At 35.3% G+C, this 25,575-nt stretch overlaps 1 protein-coding gene across 3 annotated transcripts in view; it reads left to right on the top strand.

Annotated features, from left to right (window-relative positions):
- CCDC91 (coiled-coil domain containing 91) overlaps positions 1-25,575 on the top strand; it is a 425,554-nt gene that overhangs the window by 121,609 nt on the left and 278,370 nt on the right. For all 3 annotated transcript variants that reach the window (XM_066258026.1, XM_066258025.1, XM_066258027.1), the window contains 3 exons: positions 10,320-10,480; positions 11,393-11,596; positions 12,286-12,390. In XM_066258026.1, coding sequence (XP_066114123.1) covers positions 10,320-10,480; positions 11,393-11,596; positions 12,286-12,390 — 470 coding nt within the window. The remainder of the gene's footprint in view (positions 1-10,319; positions 10,481-11,392; positions 11,597-12,285; positions 12,391-25,575) is intronic.

Raw genomic sequence — 25,575 nt, forward strand, 5'->3', positions numbered from 1 at the left:
AGAATTTTCCTGTGTTGGTCACTTCATGTGAACAAGAGTTAAAAGGAAAAACAATCTCAGAGTTTAGGTAGTAGGTTAGCTTAAATAGATTCATAATTTTGAAATTTTTTTCTGTATTCTTCAACTTTGTTACACTCATTAGATAATATGCTTTGGATTTTATTAGTTTGTTTCTTTTTATATTTTTATTTATTTTTTGGATGCAGTGAGATTGTCTTTCTGCTGTGATAGTAAAGAACCAGTGTTGATTTAAATAACTTATTTTTATTTTTCTGTTAAAAAACTTAAATTAACATGATATTTTGTGTTTGCCCTGCTAGCCGTGGATTATGAGAACTCCATCCTCTGCATGTCTTGGTTATCAAATAAAAGGTTTTTTAAAGTCATTTGCATAATTCTAAATATTGCTTATTGCAACTTGATAAATACGGTGTTGCCCACACAGTCCTTATGAACACACTGTTACTCCTCAAAGAAACAAGAGGAAGTGGAGCTTTTATTTATAGAATTCTCTAGAGAATAATTAAAAAGTTGACTAAAATTGTAGAAATTTTATCAATTGTGTTATCCATTTTTATTGAGAAAGTGACTTTTCCTGTTATTTCCTCTTCCTTTTTAAGCTCTGATATATTTTCTCTTTAAATCTTTGACATAGATATCCTAGATATATCTGGAAATCCAATAAGTTAAATGATCCATTAAGGTATAAATCAAAGGGCATTTTCTGTAGAGAATCCTTCTTGGGTAGAGGTAGTATCTTTTATAAACACTGACTTTTATACTGATTTCTGTCAATGAAAAAAGAAACCTGTTCATTATTTTATATTTACTAACATATCTTTATATTTAGAAATACTATTGAATCATCCTCAATTCTTGCATATTCTTTAATTTCCACAAATGAATGATTTCCGTACATAATTGATTTACAAAGATCTCAACAATGAGCATTGAATAGTAAAAGTGGGTTCATACATAGACCTGAAAATATATCAGGGTGTCAGAGGATTTGAGCAAGATGACAGTTTGTGAAAGATAAAATCACCATCCTCAAATGTACCTGTGAGATGAAAGAATGGTGACTAAAGGGTGCCTGGGTTGGGTAAAAGAATGTTTGAATGAAAATTAAAGATGAAAAATATATTCTAGTTAAAAGTAGTAAAATTTATTCTCATTTTATTGGTGTTCTTCTCTTGAATTATTTGACTGTTAACAGAGATAAACAAATTTCTTTGTGAGTAGTTAAGTGCATGGTTGTTTACACCTGTTTCTAGTTTAGACTTTGCAAGAGTTGTTCTTATGGGAACAAAACAGAGTTGACCACAGACAGAATTACTGGAAAAAATTGCATACTATTTGGAAATTTAGTGTCCTTTGCTTGTGTGGCATTCTTTTCTCTTTTTTTGTTGCTTGTGTGGTGTTATGATATAGTGGCTTTTCTGTGTTTTAGAAGAGAACTACCAATGAATTTGGTGATTACCATTACAAAGTTAAAGATGAAAAAGTGTCATTAATTGCACTTTTGATTAGCATTATGTCTGTAGAGGAGTGTATGCTGACCTTGTATCCTCTAAGTTTTAGGAAATAAAGATTTTTTCATTTGAAATGAAGCAAATTGTCTCTACTCTTACTTGTATATTAAAGATTTTTTTAAAAATAAGATTTTATTTATTGATTTTAGAGAGAAGAGAGTGAGAGAAAGGAGGGTGGGGGGGCAAGCATCAAATTCGTAATTGCTTCTCATATGTGCCTTGACCAGGCAAGCCCAGGATTTCGAACTGGTGACCTCAGCATTCCAGGTCATCACTTTATCCACTGTGCTATACCACAAATCAGACAAGACTTAAAATCCAGTAAATAACCAAAATATCCAAAGAAACAAATTTTGTGGATTTCTACTATTTAAATATTTTGGATAAGATTTGTGCTGCTGGGTATACTTGATCTTCTGAATTTCAAGATTTTGGGCATGAAGATGGACACCAGTTAACTTTTTAATAGACCAAAGAATACCATAGTTTGATACTTTAAAAATTATATCCTCTTCACTAGCTGAGAAGATGATTATATTTTACATGTTAGAATTTGTAAGTTTCTTTTAAAAAATTTTTTATTGACTTTTAGATGGGGGGAAGAGCAGAAGTGGGTGGCAGGGTTTTGAATTGGTGACCTCAGTATTCCAGGTTGACGCCTTATCCACTGTGCCACCACGGGCCAGGCATTTGTAAATTTCTATTATTAACTTTACAATTTACCCTATATTAAGAAAACCTATAATACATGTGTATAATCAAAATTATCAATGATATTTTGAGTTTACATATGTGGACAATATTTACCAATGTGGATTATTTAGGGTGACTTATTGTTATTGGTTAGTTACCTAAAATTTTTTGAAGATGTGAATATTCTAGTATTGTGAAAAAATTAGAAGTTAACTGAAAAAATCTTGTTAGCATTTAGAGGGTAAGACATTTATGTGTTCTCTTTCTCAGCACTAATTTGGTTTGTTTTTTTATTTTTAAAATTAGGGTGGATTATGATATATTTAGTAAACATGTTATCAATCTCACTAATTTCTCATAAGTTGAAAGCACATGTCAATTATGGTCATTTTAGTTTCAACTTTCCTTATGTCTGGAATAAGTATTGATGTGATTAGCAGGATGTTGGAAAGGCTTGCAAACTCCAAATCTTGTTTATTGGTCTATGGCTGATTCTTGATATCTTTTGACAAAAAAGCGTCATTTCTTTGAGTAAACTTATTGGTCTTTAGTTTGATTAGGGTTTTTTCCTAATTTATTTATCCAGAGTAAGTTATTATCTGTGGGACAATATAGTCTTTGCAAGTTGAGTACTACAATCAGATAGGACTTTAAAATAAAAAGTCTTCAGCATTATATTTTTAAACATGTAATTATTTTTTCTTTGTTGTATTTAAAAATTGCACTCATGAATCTATAATTTAACTCAAGAAATTGAACATTATCAATTCTAGTAATCACCTTTCATTGTATCCCTGTGCTTTCCCCCAGAGGAAACCATTTTCCTAAATATTTATTATTTCTTTGCTTTTGTAAAAATAATATATATGTATCTCTAAAGCGTTTTGCTTATGTATGTGCCTTATAAAAATGGGTTAACGCTGTGTGAACTCTTCTGCAATTTACTTGTTTTTACTCAAATTTGTTTCTAAGTCTCATCTATATTGTTTCATATACTTGTACTTCCTGATAAATATTCTAGTGTATGCTTAGGCCACTGCTCACTTAACTATTTGATTATCAATGGTATTTAGACTGTTGTCATTCACTATATGAACAGTACTTCTAGGAATATATATAAATATATATATATTTAGTGAGAGAGAAAGAAGAAGCAAGATGAGAAACATCAACTTGTAGCTGTGTCACTTTAGCTGTTCATTGATTGCTTGTATGTGCCTTGACCCCCGGGGCTCCAGCTGAGCCAGAAACCCCTTGCTCAAGCCACCAACCTTTGGGCTTAAGCCAGTGACCATGGGATCATGTCAATGATCTCATGCTCACACCGGCAACCCTGTGCTCAAGCTGGATGAGCTTGTGTTCTAGCTGGCAACCTTGGGATTTCTAACCTGGGACCTCAGTGTCCCAGGTTCATGCTTTATCCACTGCCCCACCACCAGCCAGGCTAGGAATATTCTTATGCATGATTTTAATTATATCAAGTGTTTAGAGCTGGTTACTCCTTGCTCAAGTCGGTGACCTTGGGGTTTCCAACCAGCCCGATACTCTATTGACTGCACCACTGCCTGGTCAGGCCAATTGTTCATTTTACCACATTTACTTTATCTTTATTCTTCTTTCCCCTTTTCTTTATTTTCTTTTTTCTTCCTCTTTCTCTTTTTAGTGTTTACTAGCACTTTTTTTTTTTTACTTATGTTGAGACAATATGCTCACAATTTGTGTTCCAAAGGAACTTAGGTTAGTTCTTGGCCTCCCCCTCCCCAACTTGTAATTGTGATTAGATCATTCACTTGAAATATGGTTTAATTTATTGCTCTTTGTATTTTATTTTAGGATTTAACTCCTCCTGTTTCCCTGCTGGCTGATTTTACTTTTATTTTATTGATTACGTTAAACATTGCCATGGTTCTAAAACTCAGAACCATATTAAAAACACTACACTCAGTGAAGAGGTATTTCTTAATATTCATTTCTTCTCTCTGTCCATTTCATTCCACCTCTGCTTCCTTAGTTTGTCTTTATTGTGTGTCCTTTATAACAAGTGGGTAAATGCATGTATCTCTATATTTTTATACATTTAAAGGCTATTTCTATTATATATTTTCATTTTGGTGAATTGTTTACATTATTGCCCATTTATATAGGCTGTTCTTTTTCAATCTTTTCCCCCAGTTTTATATGTTCTTTATATATTTTAGGGATATTAGCCTTTATCTGTGATACATATTATACATATTTTTTAAAATTTGTCACTTGTTTCTTGATTCTATATAAGTTAAATTTTGACAGAAAAATGTTTTTATATAACCTATCGTCAAATTTGTAAATCTTTTATTGTGTTTGGGGTCAAGTCATAGTTTTAAAGCTCCTTTTTATACCAAAGGAGTAACTCCCTTGTATTTTCTTTTGGTAATTACCTGTTCTCATTTAAAAAAAGTTTTTATTTTTTATCTCAGATTCATTTGGAGTTAATTGTTTTTTAATCTTTAGTGTAAGGTATTAGTCTAATTTTATCCTGTCTCAAATGGATAGTCAGTTGTTTTGGCACTTTTTATTACTAAGCCCACCTTTGTCTCAGTGACTTGAAATACCACTTCTGTCGTATCCTTAAGTTTCATATCGACATGAGTCTATTTCTCTACTTTCTGGTCTGTTTATTGATGCACCAGAAAAGCAATTATGTGTGTGTGTGTGTGTAGTTTTAAATAGTTATATAATGGGTGTATCTTATGTTATGTAATTTGATGCAGAATATAGTAATGAGGTTGGTAGCATGTTTTAGTGTAGTTTAAGTTAGTACATGTTAATAAGAAGGTTTAGTATCCTTCTTATACTTTTTTTTAGTATTTACCTGTTTTTTGGGTTGGTTTTTTTGTTGTTGCATTTTTACTTCTTCCATGTGATGTTTAATGTCTGTTTGTTTAGCTACGTTATAAAAAAGCTCACTGATACTTTTATGGGAATTATATTAGGTCTATAAAATAAATAAGGGAAGATTGGCATTTTCATGATATTTAATTTCCTATCTAATTACAAGGAATATGTTGACCATTGTTCAGGAATACCTTTGAGTCTTTTCGAAGTGTTTTAAAGTTTTCCTTTATTTTTTGCACTTTGGATCAGTTTTAAAGGATTGTTATCCATTTTTTGAATTTTTAGTAGAAATCATCTTGAAATGCTTTATATGTAGGGTAGTGGTCTGAGAGCTTTATTTTCCCCCCCCAAGGAAATAGATATATTTGTAAAAGTTTTTTTTAAAGCTTTTATCAGATCAAATCTTTAAATTATATTTCTGCGGTATATTGCCCATTAGTTCTAGATTTTTCAAATTTATATACTTAGAATTCTATAGAAGTTTTATTATTTAAATTTTTTTCTCCTGTTTTAAAAATTTTTTTTTAAATTGAATTTGTTGTGGAGACATTGGTTAACAATATTATACAGTTTTCAAGTGCCCAGTTCTTTTCTTCTTTTTTAATTATTATGTTCTCATCATTTAAGTTGTATATTTGTACTTTTGCTCTTTTATTGTTAATATGTTAAGTACCATTTTATTTTTTTTAGAAATTCAAGATTTGATTAATTAGATATATTTTCTTAATTTACTTTGAAATTTGTATTATTTTTATTGTGCCTTTTTTTTTTTTTTTGTATTTTTCTGAAGCTGGAAACGGGGAAAGACAGTCAGACAGACTCCTGCATGCACCCAACCGGGATCCACCCGGCTCTGCCCACCAGGGGGCGATGCTCTGCCCCTCCGGGGCGTCGCTCTGTTGCGACTAGAGCCACTCTAGCACCTGGGGCAGAGGCCAAGGAGCCATCCCCAGTGCCCGGGCCATCTTTGCTCCAGTGGAGCCTCGGCTGCGGGAGGGGAAGAGAGAGACAGAGAGGAAGGAGAGGGGGAGGGGTGGAGAAGCAGATGGGCGCTTCTCCTGTGTGCCTTGGCCGGGAATCGAACCCGGGACTTCTGCACGCCAGGCCGATGGTCTACCACTGAGCCAACCAGCCAAGGCTTTTATTGTGCCTTTAATCTTCCTTGTGTCTAGTTAGTTTATGAGCTGGGAATTTAATTAATTTATCTATTTAATTTTAAATTTATTGATTGATTTTAAAAGGAGAGAGAGAAACAGAAACATCAGTCTGTTCCTGTATGTGCCCTGACCAGGAATTGAACCCACAACTTTTGCATATTGGGATGGTGCTCTAACCAACCGAACTATCCAGCCAGGATAATTTATTTAATAAATTGCAGTATTTGAGGCTATAGATTTTTTTCTAAACACTGCTTTAAATGTATCCCATAGTTTGATATGCAATGTTTTAATATTATTCCTTTTAAAAATTGTTATGTATTGACAGGGAAATTAAATTATATTGTTGTTGGGTGGGTAATGGAGGTGAAAGGAATCCTTGGAAAGCTCTTTTTGAATGTTGTCAATAATACAAAAATTTAATAATTTATATTTATTGAATGTTTATCATACACCTGTCTAGTACAGCCAGGCAGTTTATTTATATTATCTAATTTAATCTGTATAACATTGCTTGAAGTACATAGTATTTATTTCTCCATTTTCAGAAAGGCATCTTGTGTTATGCAAGACTGCATAACAATTGTTAGTGTTGAAATTTGAATCCATTTCTGACTTTGTAGCTATGATTTTTACTTAAGCAGTAATATTGTGAGGTCACAGAGGTATATAACAATATGGCATAATCAGTAACTGTTACTTGCACAGTGTGACTGGAATAAAGTCAACCCTTAATGGTATCATTTCTTGCTTGGGCAAATAGTTTATTGAGAGACTATTAACTAAAATAGAAAACATGAAGCAAAGCAGGTTCATATAAGATGATGGATAAGTTTGATGTACCTAGTAGACAGCTAAATGGAACTGTGAGGTAAATATTTGGATCTGGAGGTCTGCAGAATGGTTTGTACTACAGTTGTGAATTTAGGTGTCATCAGCTTATAGGTGATAATTTAAACAATGGGCTTTGAAAGTGGTAAGAATAATGTGAATATTGAGATCAGAGCTGGAAGGAGACAGTGAATCTTAAGATTGAGTGGAGAAAGAGCGTGAAAAGGAAAGGAGAAAAAGTATACTATTAGGAAATCTAGAATCTAATGGTCACAGGGCCAAGGGAAATTTTAAAGTAAAGAGAGGGTCATTGGTATCAGTGCCTGAACTAAGGAAAGATAGAATAAGAAGTACTCATTTGATTTAAGAGTAACTGAAAGGAAAATTAGTATTTTAATTGATGAGTTCAGTGGAGTGATGAGGGTTGGGTGAAGAATAAAATTGAGACAAGAATCATTTGGAGACAAGCCATTTGGTTGTGAAGGGAAAGTGTGATAGGCTGAAGTAGTGGGAAGAGTGAGGGTGAGGGTGCCTCATGTGCTCTCCTCTGAGAGTGCCTCATGTGCTCTCCTCTGACTTTCCTCCCTCAACTTCCCCTTTCCCCTATTTATCTCTTTACTTCCTCCTTGTCTCCCTTCCTTTATTCTACCCACTTTCCCTCCTTTTCTTTTTTCTTTTTTTTTGTATTTTTCTGAAGCTGGAAACGGGGAGAGACAGTCAGACAGACTCCCGCATGCGCCCGACCGGGATCCACCCGGCATGCCCACCAGGGGCTACGCTCTGCCCACCAGGGGGCGATGCTCTGCCATGACCAGAGCCACTCTAGTGCCTGGGGCAGAGGCCAAGGAGCCATTCCCAGCACCCGGGCTATCTTTGCTCCAATGGAGCCTCGGCTGCGGGAGGGGAAGAGAGAGACAGAGAGGAAGGAGGGGGGGTAGAGAAGCAAATGGGCGCTTCTCCTATGTGCCCTGGCCGGGAATCGAAACCAGGTCCCCCGCACGCCAGGCCGACGCTCTACCGCTGAGCCAATCGGCCAGGGCCCCCTCCTTTTCTTAATATGATGTACTTGACCATTTCATGTTACCAATTGAGATTTTAACTTGGGACATGACATCTTGTCTTAGATTTTGACTATATAGATGAAACCATAAAGACATGTTAAAATGTTCAGGTGTTAGCCCTGGCCGGTTGGCTCAGTGGTAGACCATCGGCCTGGCGTGCAGAAGTCCCGGGTTCGATTCCCGGCCAAGGCACACAGGAGAAGCGCCCATCTGCTTCTCCACCCCTCCCCCTCTCCTTCCTCTCTGTCTCTCTCTTCCCCTCCTGCAGCCGAGGCTCCATTGGAGCAAAGATGGCCCGGGCTCTGGGGATGGCTCCTCGGCCTCTGCCCCAGGCGCTAGAGTGGTTCTGGTCGCAACAGAGCGACGCCCCAGAGGGGCAGAGCATCGCCCCCTGGTGGGCAGAGTGTCGCCCCCTGGTGGACGTGCCGGGTGGGTCCCGGTCGGGCGCATGCGGGAGTCTGTCTGACTGTCTCTCCCCGTTTCCGGCTTCAAAAAAATACAGAAAAAAAAAAATGTTCAGGTGTTAGAGCAGAATGATATTTTTATGAGTTTCTTTTTTAAAAAAATTATTAATGGATTTTAGAGAGAGGAAGAGAGAGAGAGAGAGAGAGGCAGGAACATTTATCTGTTCCTGTGTGTGCCCTGACCAGGAATCAAACAGGCAACCTTTGTGCTTCAGGACATACTATTTTAAAACCATAATATTGCTATAAAATGAAAGTGTATGTTAAGATAAGTAAGTGATCTGGTAGGATACCAATCAGAAATTGATGTATTCTCTAGTTTATTAATACCTAATGACCATATAAATATTTTTCTTCAGGAAGAAATGCAGTTTCCATTGTGAGCTGCCTTTCAGAATTTATGGTAGAGCTTCTCTGGCGTTGCCACTGATGCCAATGTGGAATGAAGGTCTTTATAATTTAAAAAGTCAAAACATACACATGGATTACTGCTCAAAATAACTTACTCTTCTTAAATTTTAAAATACACAATACAAATAAATGTATTTGAATTTTTAGAAAGAACATTTGAAAATAAAGTAATAGTAATCTTTGTTTATTTTGCCCTCATCAATATTTTTGTTTTATTTCATGCTTGACAATTTGCTTTCCTTCATGATCTTTGTATTTGAACACTAATCGCAATCTAATAATGTTTTGTTGTGAAACTAATTACAGAATTGTATTTCAACATTGGTTTTCTATGAAAACCAATTCAGGAAACTAAAATTTATGACTTTAATATGAAAAATCTTTTGTTGTTGATAAAAGAAGTTAAGACAGAGACAATTGGCTTAGTAATTTTAAAATAATTGTTCTTCCCTTAGCTCACTTGATTGTAGTAAAAAGTTGTTTTGACTTGAACACTTGGTCATAAGGTTATTGAGTACATGGCTTCTTGTCTGCTCACTGCTGTCTTCTCCATGCCCAGGTAGTGTCTCTGCCTGTAGTGTCTCTGCCTGTTGCTAGCAGGTAGTAGGCTGGTGCTTTTTCTTAGCTATTGGTAGATAGGTAGTATGTTTGAATACTTTTTCTGAATTGTGTAAGGTATTTCCCGTCGAGGAAGAAAGAAGGACGTAGCCACCAAGTGTGGAAAAGCAAAAGCTTTATGTAGAGCGCATCTCAGGCGAGGTTCACTGGTCCGCAGGACAGGCCAGGGAAGTTGCGCAGCCTCCCCCACCCGGAGGTAATTTATAGCGTTGGTATGGTGCTGGCGGGTTGATATGACATAGCGAAATTTTATTGGCTGACAGTCATTCTTTTTCAAAGTGCTCCGGGGCTGTTTCTTTTGGTGGGCATGGATGTGGGTGGTTCCAGCCAAAGACCCCGGACCTGGTTCTTCACGTGACCTTCTCCCATTGCCAACCGACCTCACAAATTGCAAGTGCACTTCTTATGGTAATGTGTTATAGATAAACTCTAAAATATTAGTAAATTGTTTTGTTTGCTTGGTTTCATGTAGAAATGTCATGTTCAATTTAGAGACACTAGTTTTAGATTTCTGGTAACGGTCCTTCAGAAATAGTCAGATAATTCTTATTTTCAGTCATTTTGCTTTTACTTCCTTTATTATTTTCTTTTTCCTCTTTCTACTCTGTTTTTTTCCTTTCAACCGGTTCTTTATTTTCTCTTTAACATCTTTTTGTTTCTTTCTTTGTTTTACTTTAGTACCTGGAGTCCATCTTTCTCCAGCTTCTCCTGTGATTGTACTAGACTGTGACCACTCTTCTCCATCAGTTGGCTGCCTCTCCTCTGAGCCCAGTATTATTTCATCACCAGAGGTTACCCATGCAGACGTCAGTGTCAGTCAAACTGTTCCTAAAACACAGGTAAAGACATGCATTTTTTTATAGGAAATTTGTGTGCTAAAAAAATTGAATACAATTTAATTGAAGCTTTGAAGATTATTTTTATTTTTTTAACTTTCTGAAAATTATTTCTGTACATACTCTTTGAGGCTAATATCTAGAATTTAAAAAACTGAATAACATCTTTGTTTTTTGTAACAATTGCAAAGTATTTCATTAACCTCAGTTACCAAAATATGGTTTGAATATCTCATGTATTAAAATCAACTTAGTTTTGCATTTTAAATCTTGAACTTCAAAAATGAAAATAGTTACACAAAAGGAATAATTATTTCTCTTTTCAAGGGTGCTTATTTTATGTTTTCAGGTATTAGAGGTTTCCTTTCAATTTTAGAGTAGAAGTAAAAAAAGATAGCTGTCTTAGGGTTTATTAATTCAAATATTTATTGATCCAGTCATTGTCTTAGATGTTGGATTTACTCCAGATTTTCCAAGTGCTGTACACACTCTTGAGTCAGCTGTTATCTTTACTAGAAAGTGATAGAAGTTTTAGATAAATTTCAAATTCTTATTTGCAATTAAAAATATAAGCAAATTCTACACGTGTGTGTGTATCTACTGGTGAGTATCAGATGTGTCTATACTTAATTATACACTGTCAAGTATAAGAAAAGTTTTAAGTTTTCAAGTGTTTTACTTGCAAAATGATATATGCTTTAAACTCTAAAGTTTAGAGGAAATTTTGTGTCTTACTGCGAAGATCAGGTTGTTGTAACAGTTGAGGTCTGTTGATTTACTGAAAGGGTGAAATAATTTCGGAACCCTTCCTACCACTTAATTTCCAAATGTGGTTTCTGGTGCCCTTTGGATGTTCTCATTATTGGTACAGTGTAAACTTTTTCCTCTTGTATGTATTTTTTTAATGTGGTTTAGATTCAGCAATCAACACACACTGATATGGATATCTCACTTTTTCCATTGGGTTTAACTGATGAGAAAAGTAATGGAACAATTGCATTTGTGGATGATTCTGAGGACCCTGGAGCCAGTGTATCAAACATTCAGCTTCAGCAGAAAATTTCAAGTCTGGAGACTAAACTCAGAGTTTCTGAAGAAGAAAAACAGAGAATTAAAAAGGTATATTTATATTTTACTAAAAAAAAAGTTTTCAACTGTACATTCTGGAAATTTGATATGAACTCAATCTCTGACTAAAAATTCATCAGTAGAAGAAGATACAGTCTTCCCCTGGCTTTAGGTTTAAACCAGTCCTTTGAGTTTGTCACTTAGAAGCCTTTAATAAGAAATCTGTGGCCTTAAATGTGAACTTTTAAGACATGCACATATTTCACTGGATTTTTGTTTTCTCTAACTAATGCTTTTTTTCTGGTTTATTTTTATTTACTTTGAAAGCAGGTAGTATGGTATTTCTTACATAATTTAGAAGATTTGTAACACTCTTGTTCCTATGTGAAGTTCAGGTATCATGGGATATTTGACAAGAGTACTTAGATATACAGCTATTTTAGTAAATTACTTATGTTGTCATTTCTTTCTCCTACAAATGTATCTAGACTTTAGTAAATTTATATAAAGTATATGTAGGATAGATTATGTTGACTACAGTGTTAACTTAGATGCTTTCACTCATTTATTAGCATGAATAATGAGAGTGAAGCATACAATCTACAATATTATTGAACTTTAAACCTTATTTCCTGTGTGTTTTTTTCTTACCAAAGAGGTTCTGGTATAGTCATTGAAAAGGTTAAATATATTTCATGCTATTACATATTATATACTCTGGACTTGAATTTCTCTTTCAGGATGTGGAATCATTGCTAGAAAAGCATTGTATCATAGAAAAAGATTTCCTTAAAGAAAAAGAGCAAGAGGCCATTTCTTTCCAAGATAGATATGAAAAACTCCAGGTAAACTGAGTGTGTTTATAGTTTATTTGTATGCCGTTTGCTGAAGCATGTCATATAATTTCAAAAATACGTTATGAATGAATGATCAACATGTAAGATGTTGACCAACATGGATGAAATTATTGATAAATGGCATTTTGAAAAGTATGAATCTAAGAGAAGCTGTGAGGGTTAGTTGTTTGAAACTCAGTTTGGTGGAAAATATTCTGTTTCTGATGGATAAAATTTAGGCATTCTAATTTTTCTTATTTGTAATAATATTTGAAAAGAGTTTAGAACCCTATAAACCCCAAATTGTGATATTTAACCTTTTTTCATAAATTGTAATCAATGTCATCTTTTATTTTCCTCCTCAGATTTCCTTAATAAACTTATTTTTTTCTGTTCTTCCCCATCTCAATAAATGGCAACTCTTTCTTTCCATTTGCTGAGGCTGAAACCCACATTTATAATTATTTTTGTACTTATTCTATGTCTATTTTGTCTGGAAAATCTGTTGGCTCTACCTTCAAAATATCCAGGTGTCAACTGTTTATCATTATGGTCACTGTTACTAACCTGTTCTAGGCCATCTATGTTTCTCCCTTGGAATACTAAAGTTTCTTCAAACTAATCTTTATGCTTCTGTCATAGCCTACTTGTAGACCATTCTGCACCTCACACCCACAGTGATCAATTTAATACTTGGAAGTTGATTATGTCATGTCTGTGCTCTGAAACCTTTAGTGGCTTCTCATCTCACCCAAACTAAAAGTCAAGCAAGTTCTTAAAATGGTTTTCAAGGCTCTGTATTCTCTTTTATCCTTTCTCCCTTTCTTTTCCCTGCCTCTTTCTCCTCATTTTGCTTTCTTTCTATATCAGGAACACTAATCCCTTAATTTTCTGCATGATTTCTTGTTTATATCATTCAGGTCTTCATGCTGATGTCAACTTGTCAGAGATCCTTCCCGAAAGTGCCGACATCCCCCACCAACATTCCCAGATTATGCTTTTTTTTCCTCCATTGCACTTGCCCATCTGACCAACATGTTTATTTGCCTAGATCATTTTAATAGTCTCCTAAGTGATCTTCTAGTTCCTGCTCTTGCTCTCCTTCTTAATGAGGCTTTCTCTCAGCAGGTAGGGTAGTGTTTTTAAAAATGTAAATCAAATCACTTTCCAGCCTCAATTCTCATTCTCTTTCCAGTGTAAATCTTCTGGCTTCTCCAGATTTTTCATTTTACTTCCAGTTATTTCCTTGCACCAGACTTCATAATAAGGTCCAGGTGAATGTGTGAGTTTGGCCTAGGAGGACATTCCTTGGCTGTTGGAGTGGTGCATGGAGGGAAATGGTGGATCATTTAGTGACATTCTTTCTGCCTGGAAAGCTCTTCCTCAGATGTCTACATGGCTCTGTTAAAAATTGTGCAAAACATGAAAGTAAGGAAAAGGTTGAGCAGTGTGTTCTTTCAATGTCTGTGGGGACATTGTTAGAGACCTACCCAAGGATTATTTTGGAGAATGTACTTTGCCACATAGTTTATTGATGTTCCATGCTAATTATTTCCTTTTCCTAGAGGCAATGTAAATAATTTCTGTCTGTTAAAAAAAGATAACCCTGTAAGAGTGTTTAAGACGAATTTTATCTCTTAACCTAGCACATTTCTTTGAAACAATTTGTTATTTAAATTATGTAAATATATATATCTTTAAATATACTTTGAGCCAGTCTTAACTTGTGATTTATTTAGTCTTAATATAATTTTATTTATTAATAAATGAGAATAAATTTTGGATGCATATTCAAATTATATTTATATGAGTTACATTTTTGGAAATTGCATTTAGTAAGTCTCCATGAACCTTCCGATGCCAGCTCCTGGGGAGGTTTCCTGACCAGATGCTGTGGGAAATGAGAGCTGTGGACACGCTCCACATTTCCTTGTCCCTTTTCTTTGCTTTTCTGTCCCTCTTCATAGCACTTATTTCCACCTATTATTTTGATTTTTTTTTTCCCTCACCAGAGTGTTAGCTCCATGAAATTAGGAACTTTCCTTTCTAGTGCCTAGAGCAATACCAGGCATGTAATGTGGGCTCAATTAATATATATTTTTGGATGACCGTGAACTAACATTATGCACACCCTGTTCACCAAGGACTAATTACATTGTGTACAGCCATGTTTACCTGCCCTATACTTGGAATTTTAGGTGCATATTAGAAGGCACAAAACTGAATACTGCCTGACCAAGTAGTGGCGCAGTAGATAGAGCGTCGGACTGGGACACGGAGGGCCCAGGTTCGAAACCTTGAGGTCACCCACTTGAGCGCAGGCTCATCTGGTTTGAGCAAGGTTCACCAGCTTGAGCCCAAGGTTGCTGGCTTGAGTAAGGAGTCACTCGGTCTGCTGGAGCCCCACGGTCAAGGCACATATGAGAAAGCAATCAATGAACAACTAAGGTGCTGCAAGGAAGAATTGATGCTTCTCATCTCTCTCCCTTCCTGTCTGTCCGTTCCTATCTGTCCCTCTCTCTGTCTCTCTCTGTCCCTGTCACAAAAACAAAAACAAAAAATCTGAATATTGACAAAACGTTGTGTTTTCTTATGTCTGTGCTGAGGAACTTATTCTGGGCCCTATAGTTTTACATATACTCTGCCTTTGCAAATTTCGTTTCTCAGTCTGTTAGTGGGAACAGTAACATACTGGAGAAACCATCTAGGACCTGACCATACAGCACTTAAGATTTTCGCAGTACAGTCCTATATAAATGCCAAGTGGCACTGTCATTATCTTACTGCTTTTACTATTAATGGTGATAATTTAGGAGTTACAACTTGAGTCCTCAAAACTAATGTTCAATTTTAAAAGATCTTCCTTTTACAGGAAACAGTACTTTCCAAAGAAAATCATCTGCCAGATGATTTTACTTCAGCACCAAGAAGGGCTTCTCCCTTTTTTATACAATGTGATTAAGAGTAAATTAACTTAAGGAGTATTTTATCACCTTGGCCAAAGAAGTGATAGAAGAATAAGCTAGGAGGTCTGATAGCCAAATAGAACTCAAAGGCAAGCCTCCTGTTTAGTTTATACAGGAAACCTGCTTTTTGAAAGTGTGCAGTAAGCCACTTGCTTTTATGAAAGATCTACGTTAGTACCTGTTTTCTAAAGAGGATTTTAGCTTTTATTTATAAAAAAGCAAAAATGAAAATAGTGGTCAGTATTTGTTTCAATATGATTAGTGGTTCTTAGTTATATCCTGCACATTTGGGGTATTTTGTACAACACCTTGTATCTTGTTTAAATCTTGTCTTTTAACAGGCCTCCTCTGATATTGTACAGGTTGGAGAAGGGTGGATGCCACTTGATTAATGTCAGGTGTGGGGTGATATTGCAGATTTTCCACTCAGCCACCTGTGACACCCGGGGCCGAAGGGGTGCCTCCTTACTCCTGAGAGAAAGTGTATTTCAGGCCCCACGTAGGCCTGGGTGGGCACCACCCTGGTTTGGCGGAGGAGAGGTGCTTCGTAGCTATTCCCCATGTGCTTGTACTAGCACCGTGGGCCGGGAGGCCTTGTTCCTTCTGAAGGGTTGTCAATGTTCTGGCTCCCTACTCAGCTGCTTCTGACATAGAAAGGAGGGGGAAATCGAGCCTCCTTCCCTCTGGCTGGGGATGCAAGTCTTCATACCACCGCCAAACCGCACGAATTTTCTGTTACCACCTCAGGACTCTTTGTAACTGGGTGAGGGTGGAAGTCCAGGCTTAGCACTCTGGCCTTTGCTCAAAGTACTGGATGTGGGGTTATGTTTTTCCATGGGGTATGGCTGTGATAAGGTGTTTATTATTTAAAAGTTTTCTTTTTTTAATTTTGGTTTGATGTTATTTTATTGTTGCTGTTGAGAGGAAGCAGAGTTTACCACCCCAAAATATGTATTTTGGGGATATTGATTATTATTATTTTTTATAATTTTATTTAAAAAATTAAATTTAATGAAGTGGCATTGAATAGTTTCCTGTTCTGCCTTTTTTCATGGTCCTTTGGCTGCAGAGGGAGGCATTTCTTAGGGATGCTTTTGTTTGTGCCCAGTGGTATTTCCTGGTTGCTGGCCATCCCATTCTATGGGGCTAAGCGAAAATATACAGACCTTACCACTGTGTCATTCCTTCTGTCCTCGGGTCCTGGGGTAGTCTGTTTTTCTACTCTCTTCTGGAATCTTCTGACATTTGTTTTAAACATAATGTCCAGGCCATTTAGTTGTACTTGTTGATAAACATTGGGAGGACTGCATCTACTTTACCGTAGTCTGGAAGTGGAATAGCGAGGAGCGTTTAATAATTTAAATACTCTTGTATCTACAGCAGAAAGTTAATTTAAATCTTAAGATAGATTAATTTAAAACAAGTTTGAGTAATTTTTTTAAGGAACACTGAGTAACTAACTCATGGAGTCATTGTAGATAGAAGAGAGGAAGATAAAATTATGGATAACAACTTGGGAAATAACCCATAACTCTATATCTGCTTTATATTTACCTAGTTTATGTATACACAGGCATGTGTGTTAGGCTTTCTGGAAATTTATTTTTTTCAACAATTTAGAAAATCTTGGGCTCACTATTTGACTGCTTCCCTGAAATCTCTATCTTTCTGAAAATATAGCCTTGTTTTCAAAGTGGTACAAAGTTCAGTCTAATAATTTCTGTGGAATAATTGTGATTAAATTTGTGAGTATCAAAGGAGGCTTCTGTATGCTAAATATATATAGGATAAAATATTAGCAAAAGTGAGTTTTTAAATAGTGAATATAAAATTTCTTGCTTGAATTTATGGTTTGCCAGTCATTCCTCACGTATTTGAAAGTAAAGTATATTTATTATATATTTTCTGTATAGTATGGCAATCCATATTTTTTTATATTAAAGTGTATGTAACATATAGGTTTTCTAAATACTTGTGGAACTTAATAAAATAGAAAAAGAGTTTGCTGTTTATGATGAAGGGGATTATATATTGGTGCTTGCTTCTCTGTGGTGTCCTAAATAAACAGAACCTGTAGGAATACAGAAAGATAGTACTGCAGGACTGTATTAGTGAGAAACGGTTCTCCTTCTTGTTTGTATGCTTATGTGTTTGTAAGAATATGCTTATTGTGTAAAATGTGTACAACAATTTAGATCTATTCAACATCATGAAAAATCCGAGTATTTTCATGTGACATCAAAATATAGGGCTTGCATTTTTAATTTTATAAATTAATCTGCCTTTGTTAGGCTAGTGTTGGGTGTGCCTTTGCCAAGATTTTAGTCTCACCAGAGAAAGGGTAATTAATAAATGGGATGTTTGTAAAACCTTTAAACAAACTTTTTCTTAAAACAACATTAACTATTACAGGGAATTCCAGCAGTGTGGTTTTATGTGATATGGTCTAATTAGCAAGATAGGTGGAGGTTTGTAAATGTGCCCTTAACAGAAGGAAATAAAGAAAACTGTGAACTCTGCAGTACAATGGGGGTGTGCTCACCTCTCCTTTCCTGTTCTGTCCAGGGTGTGTGGGCTAACCAGAGGACGAAAGTGAGTCATGTGTATTTGTCAGAGATAGCTATTTAAAGGACTTTTCATAAAGCTTGAAGAGAGAATGCATCTTAAATATGAATAGATACTGTTCTCAGTATATTTGTGTACTCTTCAATGTGAAGACTAGTCAAGTATTGCATTGTTGTCCGTTGGCCAGAGACTGCTGGTCAGGGAGGAATTAACCAATTCTGCATGGGTAACTCAAATTGTAGTTGCTGTCTTATTTAGAAGTAGAGAATGGTGAAGGAAATGTAAATTAAGCATAAATTGAAGACATCCTGTTTGTTTATCCAGCTATCTATATGTTTAAGAATGCTTAACATTCTGAAGAAGAGGAAAAAAATGAAAAGAAAGAGCTTATGGTTTGGTTGGTCTTATATGCCTTTCATTTAACAATATATTTTATATTTGATTAGGTATTGGGAAATGAATAAATTTCAGTTGTTAGGAAATTTCTCCTCTTCACAACCCCTGTCAGAGGATAGTCATTATGGGGGGTGTTATGGTCCAAAATGAATTGAATTATAAATCCAATTTAAATACTAATACTTGGAAGACGTCTTTGTCAAACTCTATTAGAACAAGAAACATTGAAACAATAGTTTTATATATTCTAAAGTTTATTCAAAATAAAGTGATAGACTTTATAGAAAATGAGCAATATTTTGAGGGTATTGTACTTTATGTCAGTAGTACCTTTCTTAAATAAAACTTTAGGTCAAAGTAATACATTTAAAAATTTGTGATAGTTTTATATAGTAGTTTTCAGTAATTTCTTCATCTTATCTGTTTTGCTTCATTGATTTGTGTTCCTTTAAATTTTGAAGCAGTAGTACTCAGTCTGGCTCACATTAGAATCTCCAGGGAAATTTTAAAAAAATTATGTTTTTATAATTCTCAAGTACTATCCCACACCAGTTAAGTAATGTGTTCAAGAGGTTCAAACATGAAAAGCATACATCGTGAGAAAGGTGTATAAGGAAAGCCTGCCCTCATCCTGTGCTGTAGGTCTGTCTCCTAGTCCCTTTGCTTTGTTTTTATCCTTCCTCACTGTTTTACCGTGCATACAAAAGCCAGCTAGAACTCACTCACTCATTCACTCCCCTTTCCTCTTTTCTATACAGGTAGAAGTGTAATAAATACACTTTTATTATTTATTTAAAAATTTTCCCCCTCATCCACCCTTCTTATTTAAGAATATTTCTTGGTGGCCTTTTCATAGTGCTAATTAAGGGATTCTTTATTCTTCTTTTCTTTATATCAGATTCTATTATTCCATTTTCTCCTACTATAAAGTATTGTTGTCAAGGAGTAATTTTAATCCAATTCTTCCAATTGCTTGTTCTTTAAAATAATTTTATTGGAATATGTTCTGGTATTTGTCATTCAGGCTTGATTTTCCTATTGAGGTGTTCTTTAATATATACTGCTCACAAAAATTAGGGGATATTTCAAAATGAATATGAAGCTATAAAATATCCCTTAATTTTTGTGAGCAGTATATACATAGTTTGAATTCTTTTAAAAAAATTTCAAGGAGTGTTTATTACATTATACTTTTTTTGGGGGGTTTCTCTACAAAAATCTTTTGTTTTTAAATCGTATTTTTATTAATTTTAATGCAGTGACATTGATAAAGCAGGGTAGCTATGTTCTGAGAAAACGTCTCCAGATTATTTTGACATTTGATTATGCTGCATACCCCTCACCCAAAGTCAAATTGTCTTCCGTCACCTTCTATCTGGTTTTCTTTGTGCCCTTCCCCTCCCCCTCCCCCCTCCCTCTCCTTCCTCGCCCCCTCCCCACCCCTCCACCCTCCCCCTGTTACCATCACATTCTTGTCCATGTCTCTGAGTCTCATTTTTATGTCCCATCTATGTATGGGTTCATATAGTTCTTAGTTTTTTCTGATTTACTTATTTCACTCCGTATAATGTTATCAAGGTCCATCCATGTTATTGTAAATGATCCGATGTCATCATTTCTTATGACTGAGTAGTATTCCATAGTATATATGTACCAAAGCTTTTTAATCCACTCGTCCTCTGATGGACACTTGGGTGGTTTCCAGATCTTCGCTATTGTGAACAATGCTGCCATAAACATGGGAGGGGTGCATTTCTCCTTCTGGAACAGTTCTATGGTGTTCTTGGGGTATATTCCTAAATTATACTTTTCATGCTTGTTTTACTTCCTTACTATGTATGTTCTTTTTCCCCTTCTGGTATCTCTTATTCGATGTGTTTTCGATAGTCTTTGTATTCCATCTTTGTCTTTACTCTTGAAACATTTTCATCTCCATTTCTTTTTTATCTTAAACATGTTTTACCTTTTATTCTATTTCTCTCAGGCATTTTTAATTTAGTTTACTCGATCTTATGTTCTTTTTAGTTTAGTCATTTCTTAAATGGTTTATTGTGTTATAATTCTTTTCTGAATTTCTCACATCTATTGTTTAATTATGATTTTTGTTGTTTTTTAATGTACTATTTCACTTTCCTATTATCTTTTAGCTTGCTTTGCAGTGTAAGTATAGAGTTAAAAATGTTTATTTTGTGATGTATATTGAGTATGATTTGTTGGTTCTACTTTTCTTAGGTGCTTTGTATGTTTTTGATGAGGGAATTTTGAGAGATAAAACTATCGCATCACTGTTGCCATAGTCCTAGTATCCTCTCACTGCTAATTATTATTAAAGGGAATTATCTGTGATAGTAAGAGTTAAATATATGTTTTCACTGAGGATATTATCTCTTTATGAATTAGTAGTACATTGTAGGGAGTTGGAAGCCTTAATCTTACTTAATAAAATTTGAGTGAAAAGAATATATTTTATTCATTTTCGTATACTATTATTTGGTACTTGTAGGTACCTATAAGAATTATTAAAATGAAGAAGAAAATGGAGAATGCAAAACTACTTTGGAATAATAATGCTTTATTTTTTGTTTTCATTTTTAATTTTACAGAAAGTTATATTACATTTACCTGAGAATCACTGAATTTTGCATGCTTTAATGCTCATTTTTAAGTGAAAATAACAATTTAAAAAACTAATTTGAGGAGAGAGAGAGGGTATTTACAAGCATATCTATGGAGCTACTACATATATTTGATTATTTGTTTTGTAACACATGACTTTTGTTTGTACCATTTTACCTATATCTGCAGGTTCATATCACCCACTCCAAGACTGATGTTCCTAATAAGAACAGACCTAAGTCATTCCCTCTCCTTTTACCCAGTAATTAATTATCTTGACAATAAACACTTCAGTTTTTTTACTATTTCTCCTCATTCACCATTTTTATTCCCCAACTTTATGGTTAGCAATATTTTCCTAATTTAGCTGCTAGGAACTTTTATTTTAAAAAATGAGGACCATTTTGCTCTGGCCAGATGGCTCGGTTGGTTGGAGCGTTGTCCCTGTATGCAAAGGTTGCTGGTTCAGTCCTGGGTCAGGGAACATACAGGAACAGATCAGTGTTTCTGCCTCTCTCTCACTCCCTTCCCCTCCTCTTTCTCTCAAATCAATCAATAAAAAATTTAATAAAAAATAAAATGTGGATCATTTTGAGAAAATAAAAATTATATATATTTATACAATAAAACAACCCAATTTCTTGTTTATAAAAATACTAGTTTGTTGGATATAGTTTAAACAATGATAAAATTATAAACATTTTAAGAAAGCACTCTTCCACTTTTATTATCCAGATAAACCGTTTTTAAAAGAAACAAGTAATTTCTCTGGTACTTTTCTAACCAATGGGAAAAATATAAACTTTAAAAATTGAATAATTTGTTATTAAATAACAATAGTAACGAGAAAATAAATCTTTTAGTCTCAAAAAGTGACAAGTATTGGGGACATTTTTGAGAATTGAAAATATAGGTATAACTTTTTGAAATTCATGTTTGTTCATATTTCAAAGGCATTATGTGATTTTTAAAAATTTATTTTCTAACATTTCAGAAAATCAGGTTGTTCTTTCATTTGTTAAAATGAAACTGAACTATTTCAAAATCCTTAGAAGACCACTATCTTCAGTTCTATAGACTAATTGGCTGTTGTTACAATATTTTTGCTCTCATGCAGTAATTAACATTTTGCTAGTACCTTCTCAAATCTAAGGTGACATAAATTTTTAAAGATACGCCATGAATTTTTTTTTTAATCAAGTAAGAGGCAGGGAAGTAGAGAGACAGAGTCTTGCATGTGTCTTGACTGGGCTCCACCTAGCAACACCCCCCACCCCTGCTTGCCATCTGGGGCTTATGTTCTGCCCATCTGAGGCCTCTGTTTTGTTGATTAGCAACCAAGCTATTTTAGCACCTCAGGCGAGGCCATGAAGCCATCCTTAGTCCTCAGTGCCCAGGGCCAACTTGTTCATTCTAGTCATGGCTGTGGGAGGGGAAGAGAAGGGAGAGTGGAGAACAGATGGTCACTTCTACATGCCCTGGCCAGGAATCAAACCTGGGACTTCTACACGCCAATCTGATGCTTTACTGCTGAGCCAACCGGCCAGGAAATGCCATCAATTTAATAATCAATTTTGAAGGGACAGAAAAGGTAGCATTAAATATATATTTCAAGACACCATAATTTCAGAAAATTAAAACGGGATAAAAAGGCATCTTATATTTGATTCAGTATGTATAATGAGTTTTTGTGTCCCAAATACTTTTCAACATATTTAGAATTTGTTAGTAGTTTAGTTAGATGTGTAAAATGTTTATAAATCATTCCTAGTTAATTATTGTGACTACTGTAAACAAAACTTTAAGTATTCTAGTAAATAGAAAATAGTATTTTTTTGTTTTTAAATTTAGAAATTAGTTCCTCAACTTAAATTAACTAGTTCATTAAAAAGGTTTTCTGCCTGACCTGTGGTGGCGCAGTGGATAAAGCATCAACCTGGAAACACTGAGGTTGCCGGTTTGAAACCCTGGGCTTGCCTGGTCAAGGCGCATATGGGAGTTGATGCTTCCTGCTCCTCCCCCCTTCTCTCTCTCCTCTCTATAATGAATAAATAAAATCTAAAAAAAAAAAAAATTAAAAAAAAATGTTTTCTGCAGAAAACTCTATTAATACCAAAAAAATGGAATAAGAGTTTACTTTAAATTTAGGTACCTAAGTTTCTCATAATGTGTTTCTGCATATAATCTCTTCAGCAACAGTGTAATACTTCTATATTTTGACTGAGTCTTAAATTTTTTTCACTTATTTTTAATTGTGAGCGATTCAAGTATAATTTCATAGTTTTAATTTCTTTGAAAATTATAAAGTACAAGATCACTTGTGTTTTATGCACTGCAAAGATTTATATTAACACATTTTAGAAATGCTATAGAATTGTATTTATGATACTTACTCTATAACATGGGTCCCCAAACTTTTTACACAGGGGGCCAGTTCACTATCCCTCAGACCGTTGGAGGGCCAGACTATAAATAAAACTATGAACAAATCCTTATGCACACTGCACATATCTTATTTTAAAGTAAAAAAACAAAACGGGAACAAATACAATATTTAAAATAAAGAACAAGTAAATTTAAATCAACAAACTGACCAGTATTTCAATGGGAACTATGGGCCTGCTTTTGGCTAATGAGATGGTCAATGTCCGGTTCCATATTTGTCACTGCTAGCCGTAACAAGTGATATGACGTGCTTCTGGAGCCATGACGCGTGTGTTCTGTGTCACCAGAAGTAGTACTGTATGTGAGCACGCCTCTCACTGACCACCAATGAAAGAGGGACCCCTTTCGGAAGTGCGGCGGGGGGCCGGGTAAATGGCCTCAGGGGGCTGCATGGGGCCTGCGGGCCATAGTTTGGGGACCCTTGCTCTATAACATTGAGTTTGATCTTGCACTTATCTTACACATTTAAATAAGTTTAAAATTGTCTTTACAGAAGCATATAATTTGGTAAAAATATAATTTTAACGTTTATCTATAGTCATTCTACGTGTGATTGGGATATTTGTAAGTATATTTCTCTCTTTAGGGGAGGGCATTTTAGCTTATTTTGAAAATCATCCAAGGAGAATTCTTAGAATGCACACAGATCTTTTTGTACCCACTAAACGCTTAGTGATAGATTGTGTGTGTGTGTGTGTGTGTGTGCATAATGGTATTGCCAAAAAATGGGAAGACATGGACTTACAATGTGGCTAAGCCTCATTCTCAAACAGTGGTGAGGAAACCTGTTATTTCTGAATACTCTAGTTTACAGTCTCAAGGGATGTATTTACTGTATTTCCCTACTTATCTGAGGGCAAACTCTGACCTCAACCATTCTAGAACAAAGCCACAGACCTCAGCAGTAAATGAAATGACTGGTTTGAAGCAAATTGTTCTAAAATTTATGTACTTTATTTGGTAGGTAAGTCTTGGAGCCTTTACTCAAGCAGAGAGTTGAGTACAAAGTAAAAGAGAAAGGATGTATTGGCACTCACAGTAGCCAGTAATGGATGTTCAAGGAGAAGATATACCGAAGGCCTAAAAATAAGAGAAATTTTGGGGCAGGGTTAGGTGGTTCCCAGGGTCTTATGTTTTCTGTATATTTGATGGATTTTTATGTTGGATTTTTCTCAGGTAGGAACATTTAATGTGGGAAGAGGTGATGTAAGGGATATTCGTTATGTGTCGATAGTAGTTGCTTTGAAGAGTTCAACTCTCCCTTTTCTTCGAATGTTTACTTGTTCAGAAGCGTGTGTGTTTATATTCTATATGAAGGAGGAATGATATTGTGATTTTGAAGGAATAGGCAAGGAATTTACCATCTAAAACCCTTTTACAATGTAGAGAATAGTGACCTAACTCTGAATTGAAACTTGGCAAAGATGATTATGTAGACTAAATGCTTTCTGAGAATGGAGTGGTTACTTTAGCTTGTTCATTCCTCCTTCGTCTTCCTGATTTAACTCAACTGAAAGACCACTTTCTGAGACAGCTTTTTTCTAATTTCTCTGGCTTATAGACTCCCTTCTCCCCCCACACCACCCCTTCTCTGTTGTCTTCAAAGTAATTAGCAGCTTCTTAGAAGTTTATGTATTTATTGTTTGACTATTCTTTCTTTCCCCCCAGAATGTAAGTTCCTGGAGGAAGACATTTTTTGGTCTTAATCATTGCATTATCAGCTGCTTGAATAGTACCCAGCACATAAAAAATATTGGTTGGTTGGTTGACTGGAATGTGTGGTTTGTGCACACATGTGTTAGATTAAATGTGTCTCCTTGCCCCATGACCAAATTATATGTGAATTCCTACCCCTCACCCTCTTGTGATGGTATTTGGAGGTGGGACCTTTTAGAGATAATGAGGTTTTAATGAGGTCATGAGGATGTGGCCTTCCTGAGGTGGTTAGCACTCTTATAAGAAGAGATACCAGAGAGCTCCCTCACTCTCCTTCCCCTGCCATGTGAGGCCACAGCTAAAAGGCCGTCTTCTTTGAGCCAGAAAGGGAATGTCACCAGAAACTGTCCATCCTGGTCTCCTGGTTTTCTAGCCCTCAGAGCTCTGAGAAAAGAAGTTTCTGTTGTTTTAACCCTCCCAGTCTTTGATATTTATCATGGCTGCCAGAGCAGAGTATAGGTCTTTTCATCATCTATCGAATGTTTCTTGT

This window comes from Saccopteryx bilineata, chromosome 2 (assembly GCF_036850765.1).
Source record: "Saccopteryx bilineata isolate mSacBil1 chromosome 2, mSacBil1_pri_phased_curated, whole genome shotgun sequence".
Taxonomy (NCBI): domain Eukaryota; kingdom Metazoa; phylum Chordata; class Mammalia; order Chiroptera; family Emballonuridae; genus Saccopteryx; species Saccopteryx bilineata.